Raw genomic sequence first — 15,676 nt, 5'->3', positions numbered from 1 at the left:
CTGTTGCAGCGCACCCCACGCTGCGAGTCGGAGCCAAAAAAAAGCCCCACTCTTGCTGCGGTGATGACCGACGCGTGATGAGCCCTGTGGTGGGCAGCAGGGCGGGAAAGCTACGAGTGGGCGCCGCCATCTTGCGGGGCAGGGCGAGCCGCTGCGCATGCGCTCGCCTCAGCCTCGGGGCTGCTGAGGGGTGAGGGGCGGCGCGCATGCGCTTTAGGCCATGCCGCGACCCCCTCCCCCCTCCCCCCCGTACCCCTCTGGGGTTATTTCTCGTCTTTTGTTCTCTTCATTTTTATTATTTTTCTCCCTCAATAATGGCCGTTTCCCACAGGCGCGGCGGCGCCGCTTCGGGAAAACGAGCTGCTTTTGTGTTCGCGGAGGGAGCCGGCCGTGACCTTTCAACCGGCGGGGGTTAAAGGCTACCGACAAAATGGCGGCGGCTGCTGAGGCGGGGAGCGGCGGGGCGCGGCGGCGGCGCTGCTGAGGGGGCTCCGCCTGCAGCCCCCCGGCTCCCTCCCGGCTTGCAGCTCCCCCTCGGCCGTGTTCTCTCTACAGAGTCGAGACCCGGTCCCCGGGTCGCGGCTCAGCTCCGTCCTTCTCGTGGGAAGCAAGCAAGCGGCGCCCCCGGAGCGGTATCGGTGTGCGAGGGGCGCGTGTGCCGCCTGCGGGAGGCTCCGCGGGCAGGCTGGATGCCGCTCGGGGGGTAACCGCGCCGGCCGAAGATGCTCGAGTCCGGAGGCGCCGATCCGCTGCGGAGATGAGCCCTGAGGAGCGGCGGGAGGCGACGAGACGAAGGGCCCATCGAGCGGGGATGGTGCTGCTGGCGGTCTGACAGCAGTGTGCGTCTGGTGCTGCTCTTCAGGATGAACAGGAAGAAAGGAGACAAAGGATTCGAGAGCCCGAGACCGTATAAATTATAAGTATCCGGTTTTAAAAAAAATGTTGTGCTTGAGATCAGCGTGCGTTGTGAAGCAGTCCTCAGGGTGCTTGTCCACCTGAAAAGGCTGGAGCTCTGGCTTACAGCGTAGCTTGCTCTCAGAAAACGCACGTTGTGGGGTTATGTCCTGCTGCGTGATCTTGTAGCCAAAGAATCTGTAAGCCCCCAGTCTCACCATACAAACATACTGAACTTCTGCTCTTCAGAGCTTAGAGATCTTTCCACACAGCGTCAGCACTACAGATCATGCCGTCAAATTTCATTCTTCCTGCTGTGTCAAGCCGTTCTAGGCTTGCAGGCCTTTTCCGTATACAAACACACGTACATTTATAAATAAAAGCAAACATTTGTGCCAAGCAAATTATTATGTTTACACCATTATTATTTGGTTTGCAACCTAGCTGTAAAGAAATTGGTTGCAGATTTCAGAGGATCTTTGCCTGTATTTTATAAAGGAATCATGGAGTTATTAAATCTGCAACAGGAACATATTTTTAAGTAGAATTACTGATGTTAGTATATACATTTTGATATGTATGTAGGCAATTTGAATCCATCATTGGATACTGGCTTGTCTCATTCTCTTGTAGGATTTTCTGTTAAGCTTTATCAGTGGAAGCCAAGTCATTTTTTAATACACAGTGTACTTGAGTATGTTCATCTATTGTGTGACATGGCGTGAAAGTTGCGTTAACAAGGTTATATCTTGAGTCAGTACTCTGAAGTGCTGTGAAGATACCATCTAGTACAGGAAAAAAAATCAGCAGTAACTTCACACGTTTTAAAAAAAGTTGGAATTATTATTTTATCTCTCATTTGCAAAATCAGTTTTATTTACCATTGGTTCTAAAATACAATTCGAAATTTAAGTAAATGCATTTGACTTGTTTAAAATACTATCTTGGTTAATATATTGCCGTTATTTAAAATATTATTTTTTATACTAATAGTAAAAATGCATGCTTTTTTTTTTTTTAAATGTATAGTACCCACTTATATGAATTATGTATGAGAAGCAGCTTCTTAGATAGATGTTCCACATGTCTCTGATCGCAAATGTTACGGCTGCATGACACTTCCGCTGCTGCGCATCACTAAAGTGTTAGAACTTGATTCCAAACCATTAGTAATACCATATTTTTACATACTGTTATGTGATGTTCAAAAGCTGTGCTGTTATCTTCTATTATTAGTAATGTTCATTCTTATACTACACCTTGATTTTATTGGAACTCTTCTGACCTTGCGTGCTACTTACATTCATTATTTGTTTTGGACCACTTAGGTGAGAGACTTAGACCATCATTAATTCTCCTTTTACAAGTATATGCTCTATGCATCTATACGTGTATACGTACCATATGATCTCCTGTTTTTATAAATGGGTTGAAATATTATTTAAAATACTTATAATTATGCAAAACCTTACTTATTTACTTTTTTTTTTTTCTTCCAGCACGACTCACCAGGTAGTTTGTATCAACAACATAAATTTTCAGAGAAAATCTGTTGTAGTAAGTATTTTTAATAAAATACAGAAGTAGAAATGGAAAGTCTGGATTTTCTTCGTGGTTTTAGAGAGAACAACTGCACACATAAGCTGATAATGTTCTTCAGCTTCTTTATGCTTTACGCTTTCTCAACTGGTGCTTTTTGTAAGTCTGTCATTCCTAGAGGTGCCTAAGATTGGATGCCTTGTAATAGTGAATATTTTAACCTCTGTGAGGAGGGGTCTTGAGTTGCTGAGGCTTTTTGTGAATTTAGACGTATGACTACATAAATTCTGCCTAGGTTATAAGAGTTGTTGTCTCATACTTAGATGCCAAAACCTAAAACATGGTGATGGAAAAAAGGATGGTAGTAACTTGAAATCTAGGCAGTAGAGGCAAATAATTTCCCATAAAGTAAGTATTTTGAAGTTCTGTTTTTTTAATTATTTCACAACCAGGGAAATTCACCTGTTAAGTTATATGAAAAAATATTTTTAGACATCTACAAGGGAAAGACAATTTCATTTTTAAATATAGCATTAGCTTTTACCTGCGATTTTCCTCTGAAAATGCATTAGGTTTTTAATATCTTTACGTTGTGAACTGATAAAGTCTTTATAGAAGGTTTTGATTTATGTTTTCATAGGGTTATGTGGAACTGACAATATTTCCCACGGTTGCAAACCTGAATAGAATCAAACTAAACAGTAAACAGTGCCGCATTTACAGAGTAAGAGTCAATGACTTAGAAGCAGCTTTCATCTATAATGATCCAACGCTGGAGGTTTGTCACCATGAGTCAAAGCAGTAAGTGATGTATTTAAAACTTTGCAGATGGAGTGTTTTCTCTTGTTGTGAAGCATGACCTATTTTATACTGGCTAGTTTTACCTGGTGATTTCCTTATAACAACGTAAGTTTCTATCAAAACTTCTGTTAATGTGACTTATTTTGGGGGAAGTTTTTTGACTATAATTTTGACTCTTAAGTTATTCTTTAGAATTTCTTTCTCTAACGTTTCTTTGTATGGTTTTATCAAGTATCAGATTTATTTTTTTAAGTACTTTATGGGAAAGAAGTGGTAGGAATCCACTAGTAGGCTCTCGGTGCTTTATGAAATTCTTTTTTTTTTTTTTTCCCCATGGCAAAAGAGTATCTTTGGCTGAAATGTTTTTATCTTTGATAGATTTCAGATATAAGCTTCATCTATGGACATCTTATGTGCTCATTTATTTAAAGAGAAAATGGTGACATTATTGTGCCAATAACATTTGTTCATACTCTTGTAGAGAATGTTTTACGGTGGTGTGAGAACATTCATACGAGAGTTGCATGTGATAAGACTGTTTTTTTTTCTAACTTCAGCACAGTTGGTTAGGTTGCAGCATTATAATGTTCTGTAGTCAAAAGCTACTATATTCTGATAAAAATCACAATTTTTGCAGGAAAAAATTATCATGTGCAATGTCAGATTTGGATGGTCTGTCCCATCTTTAAACCAGTGAATATGAGATCAAAGTTCATGGAAATATTTCCCAACAAGTTTTTCTAAACATTGTTTCTGATGTTACTAAATATCTCCAAGTAATTTTGCATAGCGTTAGTTTATTGCTTTCAAACAAACAATAGGAATAAGGCAAATCATGCAACCGTATCAGGTTAACTACTGGATTACTATATTAAGAAGCTTATTACTATCCATCAGACATTTCTTGTGTACCATGGTGTCCCCAGAGTGATTGCTCTGAGAGATCTGCTGGCCGAGAAGATGGAAAAAGCTCAGCGAGCAGCTTCAGAGGTGATACCACCTTCATTAACTCACATGCCTGATGAAGACAGATCTGAGCTAGCTAACCTACAGTTCTGCTGCTTGGATTTTTGCAAACAGTGACATTCTCAAACTATGTAGCTACATGTATAAGAGGGTTGTCTACTCATTGCCTTAATGACTAGAGCCTTTGAGATGTTTCTCGTCCCATCTTATTCTTCAGGTTAAGCCTGATTTTTAAATCCTCTGAAAACTAGAGTATTAGGAGAACTTCTGTTCTTAAGTTATTGGGGTTCAAGTGCTATTTTCTCGTAGAACTGTAAACTATCTTGAGTTGGAAGGGACCCACGAGGATCATCAAGTCCAGCTTCTGGCTCTGCACAGATCACCCGAAAATCAAACCAAGTTTTATACCAAGTTACCCATCTTTGGACTAGAACTGCTTACTTATGACACTGTATTCCTTTATTCATCGCATATGCAAGAGTTTCAGGAATTTAGTTTGCTAATATAATGTTGACTTACATAAAACACTGAACTAGATCTCACAGTTCTGAAATTTTGTCCTGATGCTGAAGCACTTGAGTCTATTAAGTAGCTCTTGTCAGTTTTGTGACTTGATTTTATTGTTTCTAGTTGTATTATTAGGTCAGAAATTTAAAATCTTCATCAGGGAAAGCAGGGAAGATTCTAATTGTTCTGAACAGCTAGAAGGTAGACATCAAAAGTTTAAAATAACTTTGGTCAAACATTCTTTATTAGTATCATAGATTAGTGTCTTAAGTCCTAAAATGTTATCAAGATTATAACTTGAAAATTTGAAAGAAGTTTCAAATTTTCTCACTATCTGATATTGAAGAGCAAATTTAAAAACAGTTTTCCACTTGTTTGAGGAAATGGTATGGGAAGAAACTGATAAAAATCTGGTTCTTTTGTTCTTCAGTAAGAGAACATAATGGCTAAATGTGTTCACAAAGTTAATTATTAAGTCTTTATTGAAACTTACGTTCATGTTTTCACCTTTTTGATTGGCTCAGTTGGATGAAGTTTGCAGAATCATTAAAGGACTTTCATTTGAAGCATTCCATTTTGTTAAGTAAGGGGCTGGGGGCGATAACCAGTGAATCCTGAATGACATACTAGGACAAGGCATGCAAAGTGAAACTCACATAGGGTGAGAGCAGCCTGTGGTTTTCACTGGTGCAGGTTTTTACATTGCCATAAGAACTTGCAGAAAGACTCTATTAAATAACTCCTGTGTTATTCATAGATTTCAAAGACAGAGGTCACCAAATGTTCTTCACAAACAGCTAGTATGCATCTTGGCAACCTGTTTATTTAAAATCAGTAGATTTAAAACTTTACTCTTTCCTGTGATGTGTAGCAAATAAAAATTAGTTTAACTGTTAAGGTTTTATGTCCAAATATTTTCTAGTTTTTGATGATGCTTTTGGTTTGTTAGATGTTGATTTCTAGAAGAAAAATATAAACTATGTAGAAGAATTTCTTACTTTAATGTTCTTACCTTAATTGTCAAAGATAAAGTATTTTGAAGAAGTCTTGCTCCCCTAATTAGCAACAGAATTCAATTAAAAATGAAAAATTCTGTATTTTAAGCCACTGTAATTATTTCTATGGGAAGGCTTGCTCCAGCATCTGTGACTTGAGATGTTATGCTCACTGATACGAGGTGAAGATCAAGCGAAGTGGTTAAATGTTTGTTGTTTATGGTGTACAAATTTAGGCATGCAAGAACTTTAAGAGGGTTGAGAAAGTCAAGATTAAAGAGAGCTTTATCTATGAAATACAGTCAAAGCCAGCTGAAATTGTTTCTGACTCATTATGAAGAAATTGTCTGCTGTTTTTGTGTGACATTTTCTATCAGATCAGTTTTGTGTTCTAGATCTGGAATTCAACTTTTTTTTTTCAGTTTAAGGTATACTGTTACACTCTGTTATCTCCTTCTGCAAAAGTTATTGACATGCTTTCTGTCACTTTATAGTGCTGGTGTAGTAGAAGGTGGGACAATTTTTTTAATCTTTTATGTTGTCACTTCTGCTGGGTAACAAAAACTTACTAAAAAGATAATTAGAAGTTAGTAAATTTTGTAGAAAATGTTAGAAAACTTCAATGAGTACATTAAGTATATTTTCAGCTTTGATGCCATTGCTAGTTTGTCCATGGGTCCCAAAATATCACTCAGGTAACACCTGAAAGCCTTTTAAGTGTTACATGTCAGTCTTCAATCTTGTAATTTCTTCCCGAGTCGTCAGGACATCACAGCTTTTGATGTTGTTATAGATGGATGAGCTTGAGATGGTCAGTTCCGGCCTGACCGAACAGAGGCTGGATGGGTATATAACACTTGGTATAGTTTTTCCCTGTGTACACAAGGTGGCAGAGAATCCCGTTTAGCTCATACATTTAAGGAGGAGTTGGAAATCTTGCAGAGACTGCTTTCAACCTGCAAACAGTGTCAGAGCATGTCTGCGTGGGTCTCTTCTTAGGGCTGTTGCTGTAGTGTTAGACACCTCTTTTGTCTTCTTCCCTCTTTCCCTTGTAAATTTTCACTCTCTTGACTCTGTCAATATAAGGAAACCACGGTAAGCTGTACATTTGTGCAGCATAACGTTACGAAGCATTGCTGCCACTAGTAGGAGAGATGCTATAAAAAGTTGATGCGGAGGTATTTGGAATCAATGAGTAGCTTTAAAAAAAATCTCTACGAGATTACTCCTTTCCAGTCAGTCAACTAGCATGCACTTGGGCTGTAACTAACAGGATTTTGGGTCAATTCTGATAATAAAATGTGTCTCTACCAGGAAAAAACATGAATGCATATTAGTTTTTCATTGTTGATCTGTGCTTACAACTAGGAAAACTTACGTTTATTTCTTGGACTGTAACTTTTGGCTTGTGCTCTGTTTTTGTTAAAATGGCCACAATGCGGTTTGTTGAGAATAGTTTTACCTATGAAAAGATTAATTCGTGGTACTGAGTCTTTAATGGATTCCTTTTACAATGAATCACCCCTTTGAACTGGAACACTTCACGAAAATAGAAATATCAGAGTAGACCATTTCCCATTAAATGCTAAGCCCTGCGGAGTCTACCTTTTGTGTCATAAAATCATAACCTTTTCCTGTCTATGAACCCATTGATGTTTAAAATATAACCACAAGTTCATCACGAGACTCAAACTTGGAAAAAATTCTTACAGATATATTAGAAAAGGAGTCCCCTAGAACCAGTTTACATTGAAATGAAAAACTTTTGAGACTGGAGAATCTAACAGAAATGTTACTGATGTTCTCTGTTGCTAGTTCCTTTTAATTGCTAAGATAGGTTTCAGTCATACAGTGTTTTTAAAGACTTTTTTTCCAATGATACTTGTTTGCCTTCCTAGGATGCTGTTAAAAGTCAGCTTAAAGCCGCATCGCTTGGGGTGGTTCTGATGTTCCTGCCAGTCTCCTGTGCCCCAGCATGAGCACTCCTCTGAGCCCTCAGTATATCAAATCAGGGAGCTAGACCAACTTAAAGCGGACTGCCAAAAATGACTTTTTTTTTCCCCATTTAGCACTTCGAGTTGCATCACTGCAGGGTCAGATGAACTGTAGTATCCTTAATGAGGGAGAGAACAGGAATGAGTGGCAAAGATGGGGAGACAGAGCGTCAGCTTGAGTTTCAGCTGATTTGAATCGTTCTGGAACCGTACTCAAAGTTACAGCAAGTTCAACCTTGTGTTTTTAAAACTTGTTGGTGTTACATTGTATTATACCCTATCTTTAGGAGCACTTCAGCTATGAAAAAAGGAAATCATGGCTATGTATTAAAACTTGGGATTTGGGTGTTTCTCTGTTAGCATGCTCCCATTTACTATTAATGTCCTATTTTCAGCAGCTTCCAAGCAAAGTAGACAAGTTTAGTGTTCCTGACATTCCCAGTCCTGGTAGTGGTGCCAGGGAATGTGTGCGCTATGATTGCCAAAGATCAAGAATTGCATGAAAATATGTTCTCAATATATTTCAGTACTTAGCTACATTTTTCAGATGGGGAAGGCTGGGAATATAAGTGTGGCATTTGACTTACCTAGCCTTGTAGGATGATCCCAGCTTAGTTAATTACCCCTCATTCTTCCAAGAAAGGTACCATAATTTGGGTTGAACGCTGTTTTCTCTGTGGGTGGTGAACAGAGAGTGGTTAGATGAAAGAAAGTAAAATCCTGAAATGAGATCATGTCTGCTCTGCGTGGACTTCAGATTCCATGGAAGGATGGAGCCCACAGCCACAAGTTAATTCACTCCATTGTGGTGCAGCAGTGCCGCAGATAGCGTTACACTTGATTGCAGCTCTGCCCTCGCAGTTGCTGGTTTCTCCTGTGGTACACAGCTAAATGCTCAGGATTCTTCTGAAAGGAAAGGTGATGAGTAACTGAAACACTTTCTCCTTGGATAGAAATCAAATCTTGAATTACTGTTTACTAGAGGATTAGAGTTAAGATAGATGTCATGCCCATGTTTTACGGAGTTCAAAAATCCATTTTGAAAAAGTATGAAAGCTCTTGCATAAAGATGCAAAAGCGAGGTTATTTCTGAGCTTGATGGTGAATCTTCCAGTATCTGAATGTAATAATACTGAATATTAATAAGATAGCATTCTGCTTTTATCAGCTGCAGCAGTGGACACATGCATTTTCCTACTCATTTCAGTAGAAAACAGTTCAAAGTCACAACTGAGGTAATGGTATTACTTTGGAATGAGATGTGCAGTCAGTTAAGAGTGAATAGTCACTTAACCAGCTGCATCCTGACTACAGAAGTTTGTGTTTGCATCATAAATAAATGAATGACTGTAACTTCTTAAAAATTGTTTCTGGGGGCTAAAAGGTGCTTTTCCTTTTACCCCCTTCTCCTTTAAAAACAGAACAAAATACTTAGTTAAACAGGCACCATGAAATTGCGTATAGAAATCATATCACTTTAAAAGTTGTGGGGTTTTCTGTAGCTCAGCGTATACTTTAAGAATTAAATGGCTATTTCTGACAGGAGGAACCTCAACTATTTTTCCAATGCCTATGCTGCCGCAGTCAGTGCTGTGGACCCAGATGCTGGAAACGGCGAACTCTGCATTAAGGTTCCCTCGGAGTTGTGGAAACATGTTGACGGTAAAGTAAAGAGACCATACAGCAAAAGCTGAACTTTAAGATGGCCACAGAACTGTTAGCTATGAGTTTCCATAGGAGTACGGTAGATTAAAATAAATAGAAATAGCATTACATTATTTTATGAGATGGTGATTACTGTTTTCTTTTTCCTCATACATCTTTCCAGCTGAAGACTGAAAAATACCTTCATGCTTCTTGGTAGTATGGAGAAATAGTTGCAACACCCTTCACAAACAAACTGGGGTGGTCATGAGCTCAAAAGTATACATGGGGATGTGGGTATAATGGAGTAAATTGGGTGCTAAATTATAACCATTTAAAGCTGCTTACAATATACATGAGTCAGCAAAGAAAATAATTTACAAGGATCTGTCTGCTTACATGTTGTTTATAAAGCTGTGTTACTTTTTCCCATCTCACTTTCAAGAATGGTTCTTTTAAGATTGATTCCATAGTGACAAGGAATCAACTTTATAACCTGGAATACTGGAACAACTGTTCTAATAAGTCACTCTCCAATTAGTTTCTTGTATTCATTTTCTGTTGATTTGTGGGAATATGGAGGAAAAATCAGCTGTCACGAAGCTGCATAGTGCAGCATTGTCAGTTATATCTTACCAGGAAAGACACTTTTGTTACTTTTTGTTTATGTTTAAGTTCCTGTTGTGTCACTTGCAAGTCTAGAAGGGAAAAATATTCAAACAGGTTTATTTTTTCTTTCCCAAGCTTGAATGTCAAAATATGGTGAGACTTGTTGGCTAAATTTCACCATATGCTTGAATTTCTTTTCTTGCCAATCTATTCATAGGTAAGATTTCTGTGGAACTAAACTAAAGCAAGGACACTTCAGTTACAGGAAAAGCTTTAACAATACTGAGAGGTTGTAAGAAACTGCAAATGGCAATAACATTTAGTTTAGTCTTTTAAGTTATTTTAGTCTTTTAAGAATGTGCCTGTTATGTGCAGTTTTTGTAAAGAATTATTTCAGCAAGGTACAAATGAGATCATGCTAAGGGTGTAATAAGTGTATAAAGATTCTTCATTATCCAGGAATAGGGAGATTAAGTGTAACTCCAATTGCCATTTTTATCAAGTAATACAAATTCTCATAAATTCAAATTCTGTAAGCTAAGCCTAAGAGGTCTCAGTTTTGTAAGGTTGTCTTTTGTGCTCTGTAAAGTGAACCTGTACACCCATGAGAATGAAGTAAACACATCATCTCGAAAGACCAATAGTCTAAAACTGAATCATTATTCTTAAATAACTTTCATGAAAGTTATATATTTACTCTCATTTCTGTCTTGGTGCTACAGAGTTAAAAGTCCTAAAGGTGCATATAAATTTTTCTCTGGACCAGCCAAAAGGAGGTCTTCATTTTGTGGTACCTAACATGGAGGGCAGCATGGCAGAAAGAGGTGCTCATGTCTTTTCATGTGGTTATCAAAATTCTACAAGGTAAGAACACTTTGAATGCTAGACTACATTTCCTATTTAATCTCAAAGCGTAGAAAATAGAGTTTCCCTGAGTTCTTGTAATGTTAAATGTTCAAAAACTTAATTTGTTCTTGAAGGGAGTTCACCAGTGCGAAAAAGTATCTAATGATTAGTAGTAATTAGGATTTCTAGTCATTATAGCTCAGCAGGAGGTAATGGCAAGGAAATTTGCAGTGCTCTGTAAAGTCAGTAATACTGCCATGTAGTGGGAGTATGTCAGCCTTCATAGTGTTTGAGGATGTAGTTTGGAACCTGAGAGAAAAATTATCTGTGCAATAGAAACATAATTGTTAACCATTTTTCCCCCATCCTGATTTCCCTAGGTTTTGGTTTCCTTGTGTGGATTCATATTCTGAGCTGTGTACCTGGAAACTTGAGTATACTGTGGATGCTGCAATGGTGGCTGTTTCAAACGGAGATTTGGTGGAAACTGTATATACCCACGATATGAGAAAGAAGACTTTTCATTACATGCTGGCTATTCCAACTGCAGCTTCTAACATCTCCTTGGCCATAGGACCTTTTGAAATACTTGTTGATCCATACATGCATGAGGTAATTATCTTCAGTGAGGTCTCCTTGTTTTGTAAAGAGCTAGTTACTATTTTTATGTTGATACCTGTGCATATTGATCAAATACAGGTATGTCTAGATACTGTCTCTGTTCATACAGTTACATAGTAAAACTTGTCTAGCAATGCCTGTATTTAATTTTTTTCAAAGTAGAGCCTTTGAATGAGTAATTCCACTTATTCCTGAATTAATGGGGCTGATTTAGGTGACGTTGATAACAACATACATCTCAAAATAGGTTTAAATCCATCCTTTTGACAGTAGATGAAAATTAATTCTACACAGTTAAATAGTCTTCTGAACTGAGTTGGACACAAGGTTTTCATTCGTACCAGATCATTGCTATAATGCTGAAGTCCAGTGACTGAAATTTACAGCTGTAGTTTCAGACTGGGTAGGGATGGACTTGGTAAGTTACCAGGCTGGCATAAAGACTCCCCTTTTGAAAGCATAAAAGGAAAATATTCGGAAATAGTTATACTTTATTTGATCCAAAGGCAAACATTAGATTTTTGTCGTCAGTTGTGGTATTCTGTTAAATTTTACTGGTGGGAAATGCTCATTTGTGACAGATAATGGCTGTTTAAAAAAAAAAAAAATCAGTCATCACATCAATTATCACAGCTTGAAAATACTGTTGTCTGTTTGATTTGTGGCAGCTGTATTTTTTTGTTACATAATGAACTTGATATTTATGAACATATTCATCAATCCCATACCAAATTTTTTCCTTTGTAGGTGACTCACTTTTGCTTACCGCAACTACTCCCATTGCTCAAACATACCACATCATACCTTCATGAGGTATTTGAATTTTACGAGGAGATTCTTACCTGCCGCTATCCGTACTCCTGCTTCAAGACTGTTTTTATTGATGAAGCATATGTTGAAGTAGCTGCGTATGCATCCATGAGTATTTTCAGGTTAGTATTTGAGAAAATTACACTTTCTAAATCCACAAGCTTAGAAACTGTAGGTCCAAGACTGTTGAGAAATATTTGGTGCTCTTCTTGTTTTTATAGCTTGAGTTTTGGGCTCCCTAGTTTGAAAAAGCTGGATTTTGTTGACATTACAGGCTTTTAACACCATTTCCAATTACATGTATTATAAGGATGTTGGATTTGAATCTTAAATTGGCAGAGGTTTTCTTTCTGAATTCCATGCATGAAATATTTGAGATTGACCTAAGTGCAGACGTTTGATAATATTCTGTTTTCCTTCAGCTGAGAGAAGGTACTGTGAACCATAAAGAGTTTTACCAGCTCAGTTACTTTGACTCTACAGAAAAAGTTGTGTATATGCATGCAAATAGCAAGAGATCTGTCTAGATAAGGGTTATTAAATAAGGATCTTAATATGTCCTTGGAAAGCTAGTCAAAGAATTACTTGTTTTGGCTCTTAAAATAAGGTCTTTGTTTTGCTGTTGTTGTTTTTTTGTTTCTGAGCTTGTGCTTATATTTTGTTGCTCTCTTTTTATGGCGGTCCAGCACAAATCTCTTGCACAGCGCAATGATTATAGATGAAACTCCACTGACGAGGAGGTGCTTAGCACAGGCCCTGGCCCAGCAGTTTTTTGGATGTTTTATATCCAGAATGTCCTGGTAAGTACTTTACTTTTGTACTCTCTATAAAATGGGGAAAAATTAGGAAACTAAACTTTTAATTTGCATGTTGTATTTTAGCAGAATAAGTGAAAAAGTAGCTGTAGAATAAAAGGAAGAGCAATAAAACCAATTTAATAAAGGAAAATCCAAGAGGATGTGGGGTTTTCGTTGTTTTTTTTTTTTTAATTATTATTATTTGAAAGGGGAATATGAGATACAGGTTCAAAAGACTGTAGTGGTTGAACTTGTCTTCTCTTAGAGGTTGTTGTTACTGACTGTCATAGTGTGCTATGCCACCTGTAAATTTATAGAGGAGACTCTTTTGTATAGTCAGTGAATTTCTCAGATACTCTGGATGAAGAAATGTAACCTGTATAGGAAGTACTTGTTGGGCAGTGAAGTAATAAATAATGGAGAAGCACAGGAGAGGGGAATACAGATGTAGTGCCAAAGGGACAAATTCACTGGGTTGGTAAACTCCTTGTAACTCCATCCCTCAGAAGATCGCCCACAGTTGTCTCATGTAATTCTGATCAGTATTTATTTTGAAGTCTTCTGCATATGCTTTATATTTCAGGCACAAGGGACTTACTACTTTTTTGTGGCAAAAGCATATGTCCCAGAGTATTCTTGGCTTCTTAAAATAAAAAATAAAGTTAATTGATGCTTATACTAGTAGAATTTCTCTTGCTTTGATGCTTATTACCTGTAATAAGCATCATACATTACCATGTAACCATGGTCAAGATGGTTTTGTCTCTTGACTCCGTTTTGTGTCCTTCTGTTCACCTTCCTCATCAAATGAACTACCTGTCATTTTTAAGCTTCACTTTCTAGCTCATGTTCATGTTCTGTTTTTTCCCTATGTTTTTCTCTCCTTTAAAGAGGTATTTAAAGAGGTAATTAAATGAGCGTCCACCGAATTGTGAGATATGTACTTCGTCCACTTGCTCTCCACATGTTCTCCATTGCATTGATATGGTTATCAAGAAATTAAGATAGTCATGCTAATTGTGTAGATTAACAATTGTTTTACTTTAGTATCTATCCACTTCTACCATTTAATTGTTTCTATGTCAGCTGAAATAGTTTGCTTTATGTTTTAATCTGGGCTTCTGTGGTACAAGTTAAATTTTCACTGGCTCTTTAGTTTTATCGGTCCCAACCAGGTGCCAAGTTACATAAATTGGTTCACAGCTCATCAGATCTCTATTGACTTAGAGAAGTTATATAACTTGCTGAAACTTGTGGCTTTTTTGAGCTGGTCAAAAATGCCATCCCTTACAAAATGCCTTCTGAAGTGCCATAATTCCTGCTGCTTTCTTGTTATAGGTCAGATGAATGGGTGCTGAAGGGAATTTCTGGTTATATTTATGGCCTTTGGATGAAAAAAACCTTTGGTGTTAATGAATATCGCCACTGGATTAAACAGGTAATAACAGTAGCATTTTCTAAATCTTTTCACATCAAAGATGCATTATGAAAGTAGAATGTAACATAGTTTTACGTTACAATCTAAAGAAATTGTAACAAAACTTAGAGCTAAAATATTTCACTACTTGCTGAAGGAGAAACACCAAGCATATTAACCAAAATATGTTTCCATGACTGGCTTACCAATAATAATTTTCATTGTCTCTCTCTGCAGTTAGTTTTCCTATTTTTCTTTTGATTTTTGCTCAAAGACAGAAAAGGTCAAAAGGAAGAGTACTTTTTTTAGCACTCACAGGAGAATATGGGATTCATGAGGAGGTCTGTTTGGTGAATTAATGCTACTATACTGTGGTGGCCTTTTCCTATACCTCAGAAGGGCTCTGGTGTTAGCTTGGATCAGGTATCTTTTTAGCCTTGTTTAAGTCCTAGCTTCATAATAAGCTTTTGATGTCCGTGGTGACATTTTCTTATTTCCATTAAGATTTTTGTTTTCCACTAAGAGTCACCTATCTTGAAAAAGAAAGTTCTGTCTATAGCTTACATTTCTATATGTAATGCTGTGAGACAGGGACTTACTAGCCATAGTGGCAGTGAGTCCCCATTCTTTGTCAGTGACACTCATTCGTAGAAAGCTTTTCCTCCTCTTGTCACATTTTCTTACTGTCCCTCTTTCCAAATAGGAGTCCTAGCCCCATGGGCTTCATTTGCATGCCTTCCTCACACAGGAACCCCATAAGCCATCCTTATCTAAGACATTTATCCCAGCCCTGTGTTGTGTGTGCTATAGAGAACAACAGAACTGGATGTCTTAGAGTCCAGTGCTGCATACTGGTGTGTTTCTGAGTATTAGTTGCTCACGTCCTTTCCCTGTGGGTTAAGTGCTTCCACGGAGAACTGAGAGGTGCTGCTGTGACAGCCTCCCATCCTGCTTTGAACATATTTCATATTGAAAGGGTGCCAGTTGATACAAATCAATACATGCCAAAATGTCAACAGTTGGGAACTCTTCGCCTAACATCGGGTTGCAGTCAGACAACATTTCACTCTCCCTGTGCTAAAACGACCCGATTCGATCCAAAAGCCAGGCTGACTGTTAGATGATAGCGAGCCCACGCAAACATCCTGCCTTGAAGTGTGCTTGTTAACATGGGCACAACAGCACACAAATTCAGACACAGAGCCTGCTTCTGTCTGCCTTGGATGTACTTGAGGG

General features: G+C 38.0%; 1 protein-coding gene across 1 annotated transcript in view; it reads left to right on the top strand.

Annotated features, from left to right (window-relative positions):
- Positions 1 to 307: 307 nt before the first annotated feature.
- Positions 308 to 15,676, top strand: part of TAF2 (TATA-box binding protein associated factor 2) — a 55,747-nt gene continuing 40,378 nt past the window's right edge. The window contains exons 1-9 of the mRNA XM_068672832.1: positions 308 to 916; positions 2,397 to 2,451; positions 3,074 to 3,234; positions 9,240 to 9,358; positions 10,672 to 10,813; positions 11,176 to 11,407; positions 12,164 to 12,348; positions 12,913 to 13,026; positions 14,362 to 14,470. Of these exons, the coding sequence (XP_068528933.1) occupies positions 864 to 916; positions 2,397 to 2,451; positions 3,074 to 3,234; positions 9,240 to 9,358; positions 10,672 to 10,813; positions 11,176 to 11,407; positions 12,164 to 12,348; positions 12,913 to 13,026; positions 14,362 to 14,470 (1,170 nt within the window). The 5' untranslated portion in view covers positions 308 to 863. The remainder of the gene's footprint in view (positions 917 to 2,396; positions 2,452 to 3,073; positions 3,235 to 9,239; positions 9,359 to 10,671; positions 10,814 to 11,175; positions 11,408 to 12,163; positions 12,349 to 12,912; positions 13,027 to 14,361; positions 14,471 to 15,676) is intronic.

The sequence above is a fragment of the Anas acuta genome, chromosome 2 (genome assembly GCF_963932015.1).
Source record: "Anas acuta chromosome 2, bAnaAcu1.1, whole genome shotgun sequence".
NCBI classification, from domain to species: domain Eukaryota; kingdom Metazoa; phylum Chordata; class Aves; order Anseriformes; family Anatidae; genus Anas; species Anas acuta.
This window is presented reverse-complemented; position numbering and strand designations above follow the sequence as displayed.